Source organism: Rhinatrema bivittatum, chromosome 7, assembly GCF_901001135.1.
Source record: "Rhinatrema bivittatum chromosome 7, aRhiBiv1.1, whole genome shotgun sequence".
Taxonomy (NCBI): Eukaryota; Metazoa; Chordata; class Amphibia; order Gymnophiona; family Rhinatrematidae; genus Rhinatrema; species Rhinatrema bivittatum.
In genome coordinates this window covers 95,686,419-95,703,610 of record NC_042621.1, presented here as the reverse complement: position 1 = coordinate 95,703,610, position 17,192 = coordinate 95,686,419, and the positions used below count along the sequence as shown (strand labels likewise).

The following is a 17,192-nucleotide window of genomic DNA, read 5'->3' as shown; positions in this document are numbered from 1 at the left end:
AGCCAACAAATCTATTCTATATCTAGGGAGGAGGAATAGCCTAGTGGTTAGAGCAGTGAACCAGGAGACCAGGGTTCGAGTCCCGCTGTCGCTTCTTGTGACCTTGGGCAAGTCACTTTACCCTCAATTGCCTCAGGTACAAAAATTTAGATTGTAAGCCCTCTGGGGATAGGGAAATAACTACAGTACCTGAATGTAAACCGATGTGATATCCCGATTGAGATCGAATGTCGGTATATAAAAAATAATAAATTCAAAGATCTGTTTTCACCCACCGTGGATGGATCTCTGCAAGCCCAACTTGTTCACAAGAAATGCGGCAGAAGCCTTACTACACATCAGTTTATTCAAACGCAGAGCAATATACAGAGCACTTTAGGTGTTTGAGCCTTGGATATTGCAGACAGCACTACAAATTCAGACAATCGGGTAGCAATGCTTTACATAAACAAGCAAGGAGGAACAGGTTCATTTCAGCATTGCAAGGAAACAATCAAGATATGGAATTGGGCACATGTAAGAAAAATTCAACTATCTACAGTCTGTCTCCCCGGGAAAGACAATGTCTTGGATGTATTGTCATCTCCAATCATACAAATGGTCTCTTCATCACAGTGCAGTAACACAGTGGTTTCATCAGTGGGGAATCCAAGGATAGACCTTAATAGCATCTACAAGAAATCAGACTTCCCCTGTACTGCTCAAGAAAACCAGCACCAGATGCATTAATGTCAGATGCCTTTTTCCTTGGAACAAGGAGTTAATGTATGCATTTCCTCCAATCCAATTCCTCTGACCGAATGCTTCTAAAGATGAGGAAAAACATAGAAGAGATGATCATAGTAGGATAGTAGGCCTATTTTGACCATGTCTCATATAGTTAAAAAAAAAAAAAATAGTGGTGCAATTCCCATGTGTGTCTGCAATTAATTCCAGATCTACTGTATCAGTATGATGCAATACTTAACCCCATCTTACAATTATTGGTCCTGACAGCATGGAAATTGAAAGTAAAATGATGTATGATATATCCTTACCGTCAGAGAGGTTTCCTTGCTACTAACAGCGCTGTCTTTCTCTGGTATATTGTGCACAGCAGTGATCTATTCTCCTATTGCCCATCCTCAATGCTCCAGTATTTCCTGTACTTGTCAAATTCTGGCTTGAAATCTTAATTCTGTAAGACTACGTTTGGTGTGATTGCAGCATACCATGATCCCCTTGAAGGATATCATATTTCTCAGCACTCACTGGTGTTCTGTTTCATTTAAACCTACCCATCAGATGCCCACCATCTCAATGGGATCTGAATGTGGTGCTAGGTTAGTTAATGAAGTCTCTGTATGAACTGCTGGCCACTGTGGAATTAAAATACTTAACCTGGAAACCCCCTGTTCTTTATAGCAATAACTTCAGCATGAAGAATAAGTGAACTTCTGGCACTGGTGTACAGTGTACGTTACACTCAAATCTATAGCAATAGAGTGGTATTAAGAACACATCCAAAGTTCTTACCAAAAGTAGTTCCACATCAATAAAATCTATTGTGCTTCCAAGTGCTTTTCCCAAAACCATATTCATCGTCTGTGCAACAAGTTCGTCATATGCTAGACTGTAAAAGAGCCATGCTTTTTCTATCTAGGCAGGACTAAACTTTTCAGAAAATCTTCACAATTTCTGTTTATGAGGGTTGCAAGCAGGGATTTCAAGTTTTTTAAAAGGTCACTATCGAAATGGCTTTCTCAGTGCATTCCTTATTGTTTCTCAAGTGTAGTAATTGATCTGTCAGAAAGGGTTACAGCAGTCTGGGTACGAACAGCTACAGTAGTGCATGTACAATCTGCATTCATTCAAAACATTTGCTAGGCATTTCGGTCTAGAACAGGATTCAAGCAATTACAGTGCATTTGGTCAGGCAGTTTTGAGAAATCAAAATAAAGAGCTTCAATTACAGCCCACTACATGGGGTGGGTTGTGATATACAAAAGAAGCTTTCGGCTGGGGAGTCCCCATTTGTGTGGCTATCTGTGTTGCTGCTTGTCCATTGAGAAAATTAAGGTACCAACCTGTAGCAGATAATCTCCATGGGCAGCAGAACAGACTGCTACACAATCTCTCCCATCTCCCAGACAGTTGAAGCTAACTAGGGCAAGGGACTGACATGTTTGTGTGCAGGAAATCCTATGCCTGCTCAGTTAAACTTTTGCATACTGAGCTATATATGAGCTTTTTTGAAATCTGGCGCTGTGCCATCTGATGATATCATCCATTTGTGTGGCTATTCTGCTGTCCAAGAGAACATCTACTACAGCTTAGTATCTTCATTTAAATTTATTTATTTTTTTTTTTAAAGGTGCTAGGCGCTGGCTGTATGAAAAATACAATGAAATACACTGGAATAGATTGATTATTCTTGACCATATTTCATAATCTGTTGCATGCAGCAATTAAACATCACATGTGAATTCATTCATAATATACTTAAGTAAACAGCTGCTAGGCAGCAGTTCAGCTGAATTCCCCTTTTTACCGCCATAGGTATTTACAGCTTTGACATTTGGGGCGAGAATATCTTAAATGATTAAGATAGACAAGTAGATTATAACTAATCTGGTGCATACCAAATTTCTGTCTTCCTCCTACCCTATTCTCCACTTGGTAGTGCCAACTGACAACACAGTTCTTTTTAATTTTGTGAGCTGTTCTGTGATTTGCCTTCTGGTTGGTCTGGTCTGGAATTACTTTTGTTAGCCTACTTAAAATTATTTTCAATTCTTAATTTTTTTTGTTTCCTGATACAAAAGGAAAAGGCAGAATATCTAATGCTTATAAAGAACGAGGCTTTGTTTGCTATCCATCACAAAAAGTGTGATTATATATCCAAAGTTGTGTGTGTTTGAAATAATTTATAACATGGGGAGAGGGAGCTTGGAGTCTGGGCAATGAAAGGACTGTAGATTGGCTGGCCCTAGAGAGAGGTGACTACTGCCTGTAGTTCTGGACTAATTTCCCATATAGGCAGTGAAATGAGTAGCAGGAACATTGGACAAAGCATGTGGCAGGAAAGTTTTGAGGGGACATAAAAATCACCAGGCTACGGCATTGTGCAACTTCCCCATAACTCTGTAGTCATTGAAAAAGCAATGAAGAGGGTAAAAAATCTAGGCTCTACTCTCTCACCCCAGGAAAAGATTGCAAACTATTGGACGATTCAGGAAGCAAGTTTTCCAAAGTTCGATGCTAACAATATGCATGCAGCAGCATCAGTTTTATATGGTGCAATATTTGTACGAATGTTTACAGTTGCTAAAAACCATACATCAGAACGAAAGAAGGCCAACTGTTCTAGCCTCAACCACCTCATGACATGAAGGTGGGACTCCAGGTAGATATATGAGAGATTCGATACAGTGGCAAGTAGCAGCAGCCTCAATAAACAGCAAGACACATGGCATAGCTGTGAGCAAGCAACATAAGAGAAGATGTGCATGACAAGTTGAAAGAATGCACTTGTTTAGGTGACAACCTTTTCAGCAAAAAGCTGAGAGGCGGTCATGGCCAACCTTGGACACCTTACATGGTTATTTCCACTCGACTGTGCCCAAATGACCCTTCTACATTTGGAAGTGCATTCCTTCTGAAGCAGAATGCTATACAAGAACTAGCCCACTCTTAGTATAATTAGGGCTATGACTCCAAATACATCCTCATTCCCAAGAAATCCGAAAATCTGCACCCTATCCTAGACCTCAGATCTCTCAACAAACTCCTGTGCCAAGAGAAATTCAAAATGACATCTCTAGTAACCATCTTACCTTCCATCCTACCATGGGACTGGATGTGCTTCCTAGACTTCAAGGATGCCTATGCTCTCATCCCTATGCATCCATCTTCTGGACGTTACTTCTGCTTCAGAGTGGGAGAGAGACACTAACAATACAAGGTGCTCTCCTTTGGCCTGTCAGCCCCAAGAATTTTCACAAAGTGCTTAGCTGTGGCGGTAGCCCATCTGCGCTATTCTGAAATAAGGATATTTCCTTACCTGGATGACTGGCTGATAATATCCCCCTCAAAACATACCCTATGTCCCACACAGTCAACAATTACCTGCCTGAAGACATTTTCATAATAAATTACGAGAATTCAAACCTCAATCCGACCCAGTCAATACAGTTCATAGGGCTCTCGCTTCAGTCCAGAGCTTTCCTCCTGGAAGCCAGAACAAAAAACCTTTTATATTTGCAAAAGACCTGTACATTGACACGTCACATCTTAACATTATTGGGATATCTAGATGCAGTAATACATGTAGTCCCTTTAACCTGTCTACATATGCGACGTCTGCAGTGGGGGTTGTGAGCACATTGGAATCAATTCCTACAATCCCTTTCATCCAGAATTCTTATTCATGAAGATGGATATCAAATGGTAACACCATCAAGGAATATTGGAAATGGGAACCCACTTCAAGCAGAACCACATCAGATCATACTTGCAAAGAATGACTTCACTCAGGGCTGGGGAGTCTATTTCCTGCAATTCAAAACAGAGGCTATGGTGTACCAAATGAATTACTAGAAATAATAGCAATACGGTATGCACTGGAACTTTTTCAGTATATACTTTGGGGAAAGAATATAATGATTCATACCGACAATTAAGTAGCAATGTATTACGTAGACAAGGAGGAATGGGTTTTGGGACTTTCTGCCAAGAGACGCTGAAGATCTGGAACTGGGCAAAGATCAATTTAGCAACCCTGCAGGCTGTTTATCTTCCTGGAATTGCAAACACTGAAGTGGTAGACTCTGTAAGAATGGGCCGTGTTGCAGGAAATAGCCGATTACCTGTTCCATCGATGGGGACTTCCTTGGATAGACCTGTTCAACACAGAAGGGAAAAGGAAGGTGATCCATTTTTGCTCCATATGTCCCAGCCCATACAGAGCGGCTCCAGACGTCTTCCTAATTCATGGCCTTAGGAACTATTCTACACTTTCCCTATGATTCCATTAATAGCTAAAAGAGTGCAGAAATGCATGTGAGACCGCACCAAAATAATCTTAGTAGCCCCATCTTGGATGAGAGAACTTTAGTATGCATATCTTGTACAACTTTCAGTAAGTCCCCTGCAAAGTCTGAGAAATAGCGCATCACTGCTAACCCAAGAAGAAGGCTTGCTCCTTCACCCATTTTAGGCTTCACTCAGTTTCACAGCATGAATGTTGAATACTCGACACTAGTGCATTTGCATTTATCTAGTGATGTTGAGAACATCCTAGTATCAGCAAGAAACTATCTATATGCTGTAACTACACTTTCAAATGGAGTCGTCATTCTGTGAGGTGCAAATACCATTCCATTGATCCACTTATCTGTGAACCACTTGAGTTATTGGAATATCTGTTTTCTTTTCCAAAAACGACCTCACCTCTTCCTTTCAAGTACATCTAAGTACAATAGCAGCTTATCAGCAAAAAAAGGGAAATTTATATCTTGATACATCTGCTCATCTCCTGATGCATGACAGGACTCTTTCATGTTCATACATAAGAACATAAGAATATGCCATACTGGGTCAGACCAAGGGTTCATCAAGCCCAGCATCCTGTTTCCAACAGTGGCCAATCCAGGCCATAAGAACCTGGCAAGTACCCAAAAACTAAGTCTATTCCATGCTACTGTTGCTAGTAATAGCAGTGGCTATTTTCTAAGTCAACTTAATTAATAGCAGGCAATGGACTTCTCCTCCAAGAACTTATCCAATCCTTTTTTAAACACAGCTATACTAACTGCACTAACCACATCCTCTGGCAACAAATTCCAGAGTTTAATTGTGCGTTAAGTGAAAAAGAACTTTCTCCGATTTAGTTTTAATTGTGCCACAATCTAACTTCATGGAGTGCCCCCATGTCTTTCTATTATTCGAAAGAGTAAAAAACCAATTCACATCTACCCTTTCTAGTCCTCTCATGATTTTAAACACCTCTATCATAACCCCCCTCAGCTGTCTCTTCTCCAAGCTGAAAAGTCCTAACCTCTTTAGTCTTTCCTCATAGGAGAGCTGTTCCATTCCCTTTATTATTTTGGTAGCCCTTCTCTGTACCATCTCCATCACAATTATCTTTTTTGAGATGTGGCGACCAGAATTGTACACAATATTCAAGGTGCGGTCTCACCATGGAGCGATACAGAGGCATTATGACATTTTCCGTTTTATTCACCATTCCCTTTCTAATAATTCCCAACATTCTGTTTGCTTTTTTGACTGCCGCAGCACACTGAACCAACAATTTCAATGTGTTATCCACTATGACACCTAGATCTCTTTCTTGAGTTGTAGCACCTAATATGGAACCTAACATTGTGTAACTATAGCATGGGTTATTTTTCCCTACATGCATCACCTTGCACTTGTCCACATTAAATTTCATCTGCCATTTAGATGCCCAATTTTCCAGCCTCACAAGGTCTTCCTGCAATTTATCACAATCTGCTTGTGATTTAACTATGAACAATTTTGTATCATCTGCAAATTTGATTACCTCACTCGTCTTATTTCTTTCCAGATCATTTATAAACATATTGAAAAGTAAGGGTCCCAGTACAGATCCCTGAGGCACTCCACTGTCCACTCCCTTCCACTGAGAAAATTGTCCATTTAATCCTACTCTCTGTTTCCTGTCTTTTAGCCAGCTTGCAATCCAGGAAAGGACATCACCACCTATCCCATGACTTTTTACTTTTCCTAGAAGCCTCTCATGAGGAACTTTGTCAAATGCCTTCTGAAAATCCAAGTATACTACATCTACCGGTTCACCTTTATCCACATGTTTATTAACTCCTTCAAAAAAGTGAAGCAGATTTGTGAGGCAAGACTTGTCTTAGGTAAAGCCATGCTGACTTTGTTCCATTAAACCATGTCTTTCTATATGTTTAGAACACTTTCCATTATTTTTCCTGCCACTGAAGTCAGGCCTAACTGGTCTGTAACTTCCCGGATCTCCCCTGGAGCCCTTTTTAAATATGGGGGTTACATTAGCTATTCTCCAGTCTTCAGGTGCAGTGGATGATTTTAATTGCTCCATAAAGCTATTATTTATTCCATCCAGGAACTTTATCTCTGTAGCGTGTCCCGATGATAGATTTACCCAGTCAATATTGGGGTAATTGAAGTCTCCCATTATTACCGCATTACCAATTTGGTTAGCTTCCCTAATTTCTCTTAGCATTTCACTGTCCGTCTCACCATTTTGACCAGGTGGATGGTAGTATACTCCTATCACTATAGTCTTCCCCGACACACAAGGGATTTCTACCCATAAAGATTCAATTGTGCATTTAGTCTCACGCAGGATGTTTATCCTGTTGGACTCTATGCCATCCCGGACATAAAGCGCCACACCACCTCCCATGTGCTCCTCTCTGTCATTGCGATATAATTTGTACCCCGGTATAGCACTGTCCCATTGGTTATCCTCTTTCCACCATGTCTCTGAGATGCCAATTAAGTCTATGTCATCATTCACTGTTATACATTCTAATTCTCCCATCTTACTTCTTAGACTTCTGGCATTAGCATACAAACATTTCAAAGTTTGTTTTTTGTTTGTATTTTCATTCTGCTTTTTAATTGATAGGGATAAGTTAGAATTTTTTAGCTCAGGTGAGTTTTTAGTTACAGGCACTTGGACTACTCCCAATCAAAAGCCTCTGGTGCCTTGGGACATAAATGTAATACTCGGAGCTTTAACAGAACTGCCATTTGAATCTCTGCATAAAGCCAAACTAAAATACTTGACGTGGAAATTAATTTTCTCGATGGCGATTACCTCGGCTAGAAGTGAGTGAATTGTGAGTATTGGTGCACGTCCCACCATACCTCAATTTTTCCATGATAAGGTAGTCAAAGTTCTTGCTACAGGTAGTATCAGCATTCCACTTGAATCAATTCATCATGGTCCCCACTTTCTTCCCAAAGCTGCATAAACAGGAGCAGGACCTACAGCTGCATATCTTTAGACTGAAAATGAGTGTTAGCCTATTACAAATGTAGGATGTAAGATCATAGACAATCCTCTGAGTGTCTTACATTCCCAATAGATTGGGAGCACAAGTTCCAAAACGAACTCTAATTGGATAAAATCCTGCATATAACACTGCTATGAGGTGCAGTCCCTTACTGTTTCGCATCCTGTAAAGGCTCATCAATTCCAAGAGATGGCAACTTCCATAGCGCATTAGCAAAATGTGCCCATAGAAGAAATCTGTAAGGCAGCCACCTGATCATCTGTTCATACCTTCACATCTCGCTACTGCCTAGATGAATTGGAAAACATAGATTGATCAGTGGGGAAGGTAATATTGCACCAGTTATCCACATAGATGCTGTCCACAGAGGAATCCGGGTTGTACCAAAAAAAACCCCTTGCCTATATGAGGCCTTAATCTTTTTTGACAAACCTCAGCTTGGGACTCCTCATTCAGTATAACTATTTCAGCCTGCTTATCGATGGAAAAAGGCAAGTTTGCTTACCATAAATGGTGTTTTCTGTCAATAGGAGAATGAATTAGCCATGCATTCTCACCCTCCTCCCTGGACAGTATTTGCACATCTCTAGATATCTGCTTTGCTTGGATATGAACGGAGGAGACTTCTAGAATGATCATTTGCGCGGGAACTGCCGCACATACCCAATAGGACAAAAGCACTAAAGCTCAGAGACTGCTCTGCCTATGATATCTATAGAAAACACGGTTTACTGTAAGCAAATTTGCTTTTCCTATGGGGGTAATTTGTGCAGAGAGGGAATGTGCCTCTTGAGTCGTCAACATCACTTACTTGCAGTACCCATTTCTTGGTGTCTCCCATTTAAGTGCTGGCCAGGCTCGAAGCTGCCTGGCTCTTGAAATCTTGTGGCACGAGAACCAAAGGTGATATGGCTGAAGACGTTCATTATTTTTCAATAAATCATTCATTTATCTATTTATTTATTTATTTATTTATTTATTTATTTAAGGTTTTTATATACCGGCATTCATGATAAAATCACATCATGCTGGTTTACATTAAAACAGTGGTGCATAGAAAGAAAAAACAAACTGGAACTGTAGTGCGGAAGAAAGCAGTTACAAAAAACAGGGATGCTTAAACTGGGAGAGGAAGGAAAAAGAAAAGGTTAATAGCATTTTAAATATTTACAACGAACAGTTAAATGAGCTGGTTGAGTTATAGAACTTGAAGTTGAAGGACATTAGCTGGAGTCCGGGAAAGCTTGTTTGAAGAGCCAAGTCTTAAGTCTCTTCCTGAAGGTTGGGAGGCAGGGTTCCTGTCTTAGATCTGGGGGGATGGAATTCCATAAAGGGGGACCAGCGGTAGAGAGGGCCCGATCTCTCAAGGTAATATGTCTAGTGGCTTTGGTTGGAGGAACCTGGAGTGAACCTCTATATGCATCTCTGGTAGGTCTTGAAGAATTGTATAAGAGGAGAGGAATTTGCAGGTCGATAGAAGTATGTTGATGAATGATTTTGTAGATAACGGAGATGGATTTGTAGAGAATTCTGAAGTGCACTGGCAGCCAATGAAGGCTTTTTAGGATAGGGGAGATGTGATCTCTTCTTCTGGTGTTTGTTAATATTCGTGCTGCCGCATTTTGTACCATCTGAAGCGGTTTGGTATAGGAGGAAGGGAGACCTAGTAGGATAGAATTGCAATAGTCTGACTTTGAGAAAACTAATGCTTGAAGGATTGTTCTAAAGTCCTGCAAGTGAAAGAGAGGTCTTATCCTTTTCAAGACTTGGAGTTTGTGAAAACAGTCTTTGGTAGTTTTGTTGATAGATGCTTTCAAATTCATCCAATTGTCAATTAAAACTCCAAGGTCTCTGTTGCGTGGATTGTGGGATGCCAGGGTGAGTGGAAGTGATGTTACTGTTCTCGGGAGAGATGAGCAGGAGTTCGGTTTTGGAGGAATTTAATACTAAGTTTAGACTAGTGAGGAGGAGTTTGATTTGTTGGTGGCAGTTTTCCCAGTGATCTAGTGTTTTCAAGTATGTGTCTTTAACGGGGATTATTATCTGAATATCGTCCGCATATAGAAAATGTTTTAGATTGAGGCTGGAGAGGAGCTGGCATAGCGGTAAGAGATAGATGTTAAAGAGCGTAGGGGACAGAGAGGAACCCTGTGGGACTCCTACAGTTGAATTGTAACGTGATGATTCTTTGTTTTGGATTTTAACCTTGTAGCCTCTGTTGTTGAGAAAAGTTTTGAACCAATTAAGTGCGGCGCCAGTAATTCCTATTGCCGCCAACTGATTTATGAGGATGGAGTGATTGACAGTGTCAAACGCTGCCGAGAGGTCCAGTAGAATCAGTAGAAATGATTGTCCTTTGTCGAGGTCCATGATGAGGTAGTCTGTCAGGGAAATGAGGAGTGATTCTGTGCTAAAGGCTTTGCGGAACCCATGTTGGGAGGGGAACAGGAGATTATTATCTTCTAAGTAGTCTGAAAGTTGAGTGTTCACTAATTTTTCCATGAGTTTTGCTATGAAGGGCAGGTTGGCGATCGGGCGGAAGTTATTTGGGTCTTTAGGATCCAGATTTGCAGATAGCAGCTGGTTCATGCAATCAGCTGTCTTTTTGTGATTTGACTGGTACAGCTCCATCTTTGTTGCTATTGGTGGGGGTGGAATTTGGAAGCTGGGGGCCATTGTTCTTTTTTTCCTAACCTGCCACGTTGGCCTCTGCGTTCAGTAAATGTAAATGCAATGGCTTAAGACAGCCACTTCTAATATCAGGCTGGTAAATGTGCTTGCTGCTAGTGTGTGTGACCCGTTCCTTCTCACATTTGTGACGGGGGATGAGCCATACGAGACAGGTAAGTGATGCCAGCTTTGCAGGAAAGAGGCGTGGAACACTTGGAGGTGCATCTTCCTTGGCAGTTTTGGCATTTAAAGATATTATGCCTTGGTGCTGTTTACGTACGTATATATGCATACATACTAACATTTTTTTTTTTTTCGGGTTCAGTCAACTCTTTGTTTGGTCAAATACAAATTATCATTTTCTTTTTTGGGTGAAAATTAATACATTTCCAAAATGTTGTACTATTTTAAGTTTCCTTTTAAGTTAAATGTTTGTGGTGACAAATGGAAAAATAATCATGAAAAAAACCAATACCTATTAAAGGCTGAGGTGTTTTGATCTTAAACTATAGTATATTAATCATACAGTATCTTACAACATAATTGTATGCATCTAATGTTAGTATACATAATGCTCTAGTATAAAATGAACTTGGATGCAGTACTTTCCTAATGAGCTTAGATTCTGTGTTGGAGAACATGGAGGTAGCACAGTGCGTGGCGAACAAAGAATAGAATTGGTATCACCATTTTTCCTAGCTATGTGATCTAACCACCAACAAGCTTAACCTTTTTTTTTTTTTTTTTTTTTTTAAGCAATTTAATAAAATACGAATGCAGTAATATTTGCTTTGTTAACAGATGAGGGTTGGCTCGAGGTTGTCCAGTCGCTGATTAGAGTTATTCCATTAGAAGATCCACTGGGACCAGCTGTTATAACCTTACTACTGGATGAGTGTCCACTACCAACTAAAGTAGGTTAAGTAACATGGTATATGTTGATGTATATGTGTGCAGAACAACAGTTCAAAAGTATGCACAACCAACATTGATACTAGCCTTTTTATTTTTGACTTGGCAGTTCCATCATTCTTTTGAGTTTGCCACTTAAGCAAACTGACTTACTGGGCTACTAGGTTATGAGCTGTCATTTGTAATTATCCTGGGGTTTTCCCCCATTTTATGACTTCCCTCTCTCGCCATCTTGCTCGATTTTTTTTTTTTTTTTTTTCCTAAGCAAGGGTTTTTAGATCATGGCTCTTTCTAGACCTCAGAATATATGTACCCTGAGTCTGACTGCTAGGAGTTGTGTTCTGCAGTGGCTGAGGCTCCTTTCTTTGGTGGCCAGCCCAGAGAGGTGAAGCTGAATTTTGGTGACAAACCTAGGTCTCCCTGCCATGAAATTGCAGAAATGCCCACCTGGTAACGTGCCATGATGATAAGCTTGAGCTTTGTTGCTTCCTCCTGTTCCCTGGTAGGAAGAATGGCATGGTATGGCATCTTGTTGGTACATGCATTGCGTGTGAGATGTCTTCTTCTAGTGAGTCTAACCTAACTTAATAACTTGGTTTTTCACAGATGCTCATGGAAATTGTTAGGGAGAGTTGTTTATTTAGAAGGAAGTCTCGCTTTCCTCCCTCCTATGTCTTGCATAGCTTGTGTGAAATTTTATCAAACTAATTATAATATAACTTTTCTCGGCATGTTTCATTAGTGCAAAAGTAGTGTTGTGCCTGTATCTGCAAGCCCTCTCCATGAATGGATTTGTCTGAAATTTTAGTAGGAGTGTCTTTCTGAACATAAGAACATAAGAAAATGCCATACTGGGTCAGACCAAGGGTCCATCAAGCCCAGCATCCTGTTTCCAACAGTGGCCAATCCAGGCCATAAGAACCTGGCAAGTACCCAAAAACTAAGTCTATTCCATGTTACCATTGTTAATGGCAGTGGCTATTCTCTAAGTGAACTTAATAGCAGGTAATGGACTTATCCAATCCTTTTTTAAACCCAGCTATACTAACTGCACTAACCACATCCTCTGGCAACAAATTCCAGAGTTTAATTGTGCATTGAGTAAAAAAAGAACTTTCTCCGATTAGTTTTAAATGTGCCCCATGCTAACTTCATGGAGTACCCCCTAGTCTTTCTATTATCCGAAAGAATAAATAACCGATTCACATCTACCCATTCTAGACCTCTCATGATTTTAAACACCTCTATCATATCCCCCCTGAGCCGTCTCTTCTCCAAGCTGAAAAGTCCTAACCTCTTTAGTCTTTCCTCATAGAGGAGCTGTTCCATTCCCCTTATCATTTTGGTAGCCCTTCTCTGTACCTGCTCCATCGCAATTATATCTTTTTTGAGATGCAGCGACCAGAATTGTACACAGTATTCAAGGTGCGGTTTCACCATGGAACGATACAGAGGCATTATGACATTTTCCGTTTTATTCACCATTCCCTTTCTAATAATTCCCAACATTCTGTTGCTTTTTTGACTGCTGCAGCACATTGAACCGACTATTTCAATGTGTTATCCACTATGATGCCCAGATCTCTTTCTTGGGTAGTAGCACCTAATATGGAACATAACATTGTGTAACTATGGCATGGATTATTTTTCCCTATATGCATCACCTTGCACTTATCCACATTAAATTTCATCTGCCATTTGGATGCCCAATTTTCCAGTCTCAGAAGGTCTTCCTGCAATTTATCACAATCTGCTTGTGATCAAACTACTCTGAACAATTTTGTGTCATCTGCAAATTTGATTATCTCACTCATCGTATTTCTTTCCAGATCATTTATAAATATATTGAAAAGTAAGGGTCCCAATACAGATCCCTGAGGCACTCCACTGTCCACTCCCTTCCACTGAGAAAATTGTCCATTTAATCCTACTCTCTGTTTCCTGGCTTTTAGCCAGTTTGCAATCCACGAAAGGACATCGCCACCTATCCCATGACTTTTTACTTTTCCTAGAGCCTCTCATGTGGAACTTCTTGCGCCTTCTGAAAATCCAAGAATACTACATCTACCGGTTCACCTTTATCCACATGTTTATTAACTCCTTCAAAAAAGTGAAGTAGATTTGTGAGGCAAGACTTGCCCTGGATAAAGCCATGCTGACTTTGTTCCATTAAACCATGTCTTTCTATATGTTCTGTGATTTTGATGTTTAGAACAATTTTCATTATTTTTCCTGGCACTGAAGTCAGGCTAACCGGTCTATAGTTTCCCGGATCGCCCCTGGAGCCCTTTTTAAATATTGGGGTTACATTTGCTATCCTCCAATCTTCAGGTACAATGGATGATTTTAATGATAGATTACAAATTTTTACTAATAGGTCTGAAATTTCATTTTTTAGTTCCTTCAGAACTCTGGGGTGTATACCATCCGGTCCAGGTGATTTACTACTCTTCAGTTAGTCAGGCCTACCACATCTTCTAGGTTCACCGTGATTTGATTCAGTCCATCTGAATCATTACCCATGAAAACCTTCTCCATTACGGGTACCTCCCCAACATCCTCTTCAGAAAACACCGAAGCAAAGAAATCATTTAATCTTTCCGCGATGGCCTTATCTTCTCTAAGTGCCCCTTTAACCCCTCGATCATCTAACGGTCCAACTGACTCCCTCACAGGCTTTCTGCTTCGGATATATTTTAAAAAGTTTTTACTGTGAGTTTTTGCCTCTACGGCCAACTTCTTTTCAAATTCTCTCTTAGCCTGTCTTATCGATGTCTTACATTTAACTTGCCAACATTTATGCTTTATCCTATTTTCTTCTGTTGGATCCTTCTTCCAATTTTTGAATGAAGATCTTTTGGCTAAAATAGCTTCTTTCACCTTCCCTTTTAACCATGCCGGTAATCGTTTTGCCTTCTTTCCACCTTTCTTAATGTGTGGAATACATCTGGACTGTGCTTCTAGAATGGTATTTTTTTAACAATGACCATGCCTCTTGGACATTTTTTACTTTTGTAGCTGCTCCTTTCAGTTTTTTTCTAACAATTTTTCTCATTTTATCAGTTTCCCTTTTGAAAGTTTAGCATGAGAGCCATGGATTTGCACACTGTTCCTCTTCCAGTCATTAAATCAGATTTGATCATATTATGATCACTATTGCCTAGCGGCCCCACCACCATTACCTCTCTCACTAATTCCTGTGCTCCACTGAGAATTAGATCTAAAATTGCTCCCTCTCTCGTCTGTTCCTGAACCAATTGCTCCATAAAGCTATCATTTATTCCATCCAGGAACGTTATCTCTCTAGCGTGTCCCGATGAAGTGCCACCATTTTGGAAAGGGACCACCCGAAGGGAGTCAACCAAAGTGCAGCGGCTGAGAAGTTTCAGGCTGAGCTTATCTCTAAGAAGCTCTGCTCTCAGGCTGCTGCTACCTAATCTCACTGTTTGATCCCACATGAGAGGAGGAGAGGAAGATTGTGGCTTTGAGCAGCCCAAACTGGCAAAGGGGTTTGGGGGGGCGGGAGACAGACTGCTCCCTGCCATGAGAAGCTGGAAGCTGTGCTAGGAGGAGGACGGGATGTGTGCTGCCAACAGTACCTTCAACACATGCTGCTCCACACGACCAGAGAAAGGCAAGGCTCTAACCTGGAGGAGTGGTTCTGGCCCACTGCTGCATGTGCTTGGTTTGAGGAGATGGGGAGCCAGCAGTCAGGGAAGGGGGCGGGCACGAGAGCCCTTTGGAAGGGGTTGTGGGTGGGGGGGAAGCAGGAGGGTGGAAGAAAGCACGCGGGAAGGGGCCTTGGCAGAAGAGTAGGAGGGAGAGAAGCAGGGAAGGGGCTGGAAGGGAAGACAGGAGGAAAGGCATTCAGGGAAGCAGGCCAGGAAGGGAAAGCACTTGGGAAGGGATCATGGGGGACTGCAGCACTCTGAAAAGGGCTGTGGAGGGAGAAAGGGGAGGGCAGGAGGGAAAGCACTCCTCCTCCTGGAAGGGGCCTTGAGGGAAGGAGGGACAGCATTTGGAAAGGGAATATGGGGGTAGAAGTCACGGAAGAGGACAGAAGAGGAAGGCATTTGGGAAGCAGACGGGGAAAGAAGGCAGAAAGCAAGGCACTTGGGAAAGGGAGAGAGGGCATGAGGGTGAGCACTGAGAAAGAGGAGGAGAGGGGGAGGGAAGCTGGGTATGAGTGAAGGTATTAGGGGAGGGACAGCACTCAGGAAGGAGTTGTGGGGAGAGAGGTTTAGAATTGCAGACAGTAGAAAACTCAGGAAGTGTCCATGAGAGGGGGAGAGGAAGAAAGGAGGGAGAACACTCAGAAAAGGGGGGAGGGATGAGGGAAGAGAACCAGAGAAAAGGATGCAGGAGGGAGAGAGGAAAAGCACTAACGATGGGGCTGTGGGTGGAGGGAGGAAGGCACTTTGGGAAGAGGCCATGGCAGTAGGGGTTGGGAGGGAGTAGCACTCATGATGGAGAGCATAGATTCTATCAGTAAGCATTCTTTATTTAATATTTTTTATACATTATCAATTCCATATTTTATTATACTGCCTTTCTCTAATAATAAAATTAAAAATAACAGAAACAGATAAAATGCATATTTGTAATTACATTAATCAGTTTTTCCACATGGCATTTAACTGCATGTAAAAATTAAAGAGACGCGTGCGAGTCAGCAAAATTTGTGAAGCTTGAAAAGGGGTCCACTCTCCCAACGAGTCTGGGAATCCTTGCAGTAAAAGATTGGGGCCATATCTGATTGACAGGAGTGAGGGAACCAAAACCTGAAACAAGGACTTGCCTTCCTTTTGTTATGTTAGCAGCATACATTTAGTATCTATGTGTGAATAGATTGAGAGTTAGTACCAGAATGAGAAATATGGGGTCAGGATAATGTTGCCTGAATATACAATTACATTATTGGTTAGGTTATATCTATGTGTTAATTTTTTTTTTCCTTGGCCTGGCAGTTCTTCCTTTCTCCTTTCTCCAGCTCAATTGAAAACAATGCTGGGATTGGGGTCCCATGACCCCTCCCCCACTCTAATAGACCTCCCACTGTTCTGGCTATTGCAGCAACAGCCCTGAGGCCGCGAGCCATGCACCAGGGTTCACTCTGAGCCCTGTACCATACAAACAGAGAACGTGTCAGGAGGTAGACCATATGGTTCATCCAGTATTGACTGGGTAAATGTAACATCAGGACATGCTAGAGATATAAAGTTCCTGGATAAATGACTGTTTTATGGAGAAATTGGTTCAGGAATTGACGAGATGGAATAATTTTAGATCTAATTCTCAGTGAAGACCAGGATCTGGTGAGAGAGGTAATGATGGTGGGGCTGCTTGGCAATAGTGATCATAATATGATCAAATTTGAATTAATGACAGGAAGGGGGATAGTAAGTAAATCCATGGCTCTAGCGCTAAACTTTCAAAAGGGAAACTTGTTTAAGAATGCCATCTTAGAAGCGCAGTTCAGATGTATTCCACACATTAAGAAAGGTGAAAGGAAGGCCAAACAATTTGCCAACATGGTTAAAAAGTGAGGTGAAAGAGGCTTTTTTTTTTTTTGGTCAAAAA

The 17,192-nt window shown here is 41.2% G+C and overlaps 1 protein-coding gene across 2 annotated transcripts in view; it reads left to right on the top strand.

The window, feature by feature from the left end:
• RSPRY1 (ring finger and SPRY domain containing 1) overlaps positions 1 to 17,192 on the top strand; it is a 152,125-nt gene that overhangs the window by 58,705 nt on the left and 76,228 nt on the right. For both annotated transcript variants that reach the window (XR_003857735.1, XM_029608734.1), the window contains exon 4: positions 11,502 to 11,614. Coding sequence is in view for 1 of the 2 variants with exons in the window: in XM_029608734.1 (XP_029464594.1) it covers positions 11,502 to 11,614 (113 nt within the window). In the remaining variant the exon portion in view is untranslated. The remainder of the gene's footprint in view (positions 1 to 11,501; positions 11,615 to 17,192) is intronic.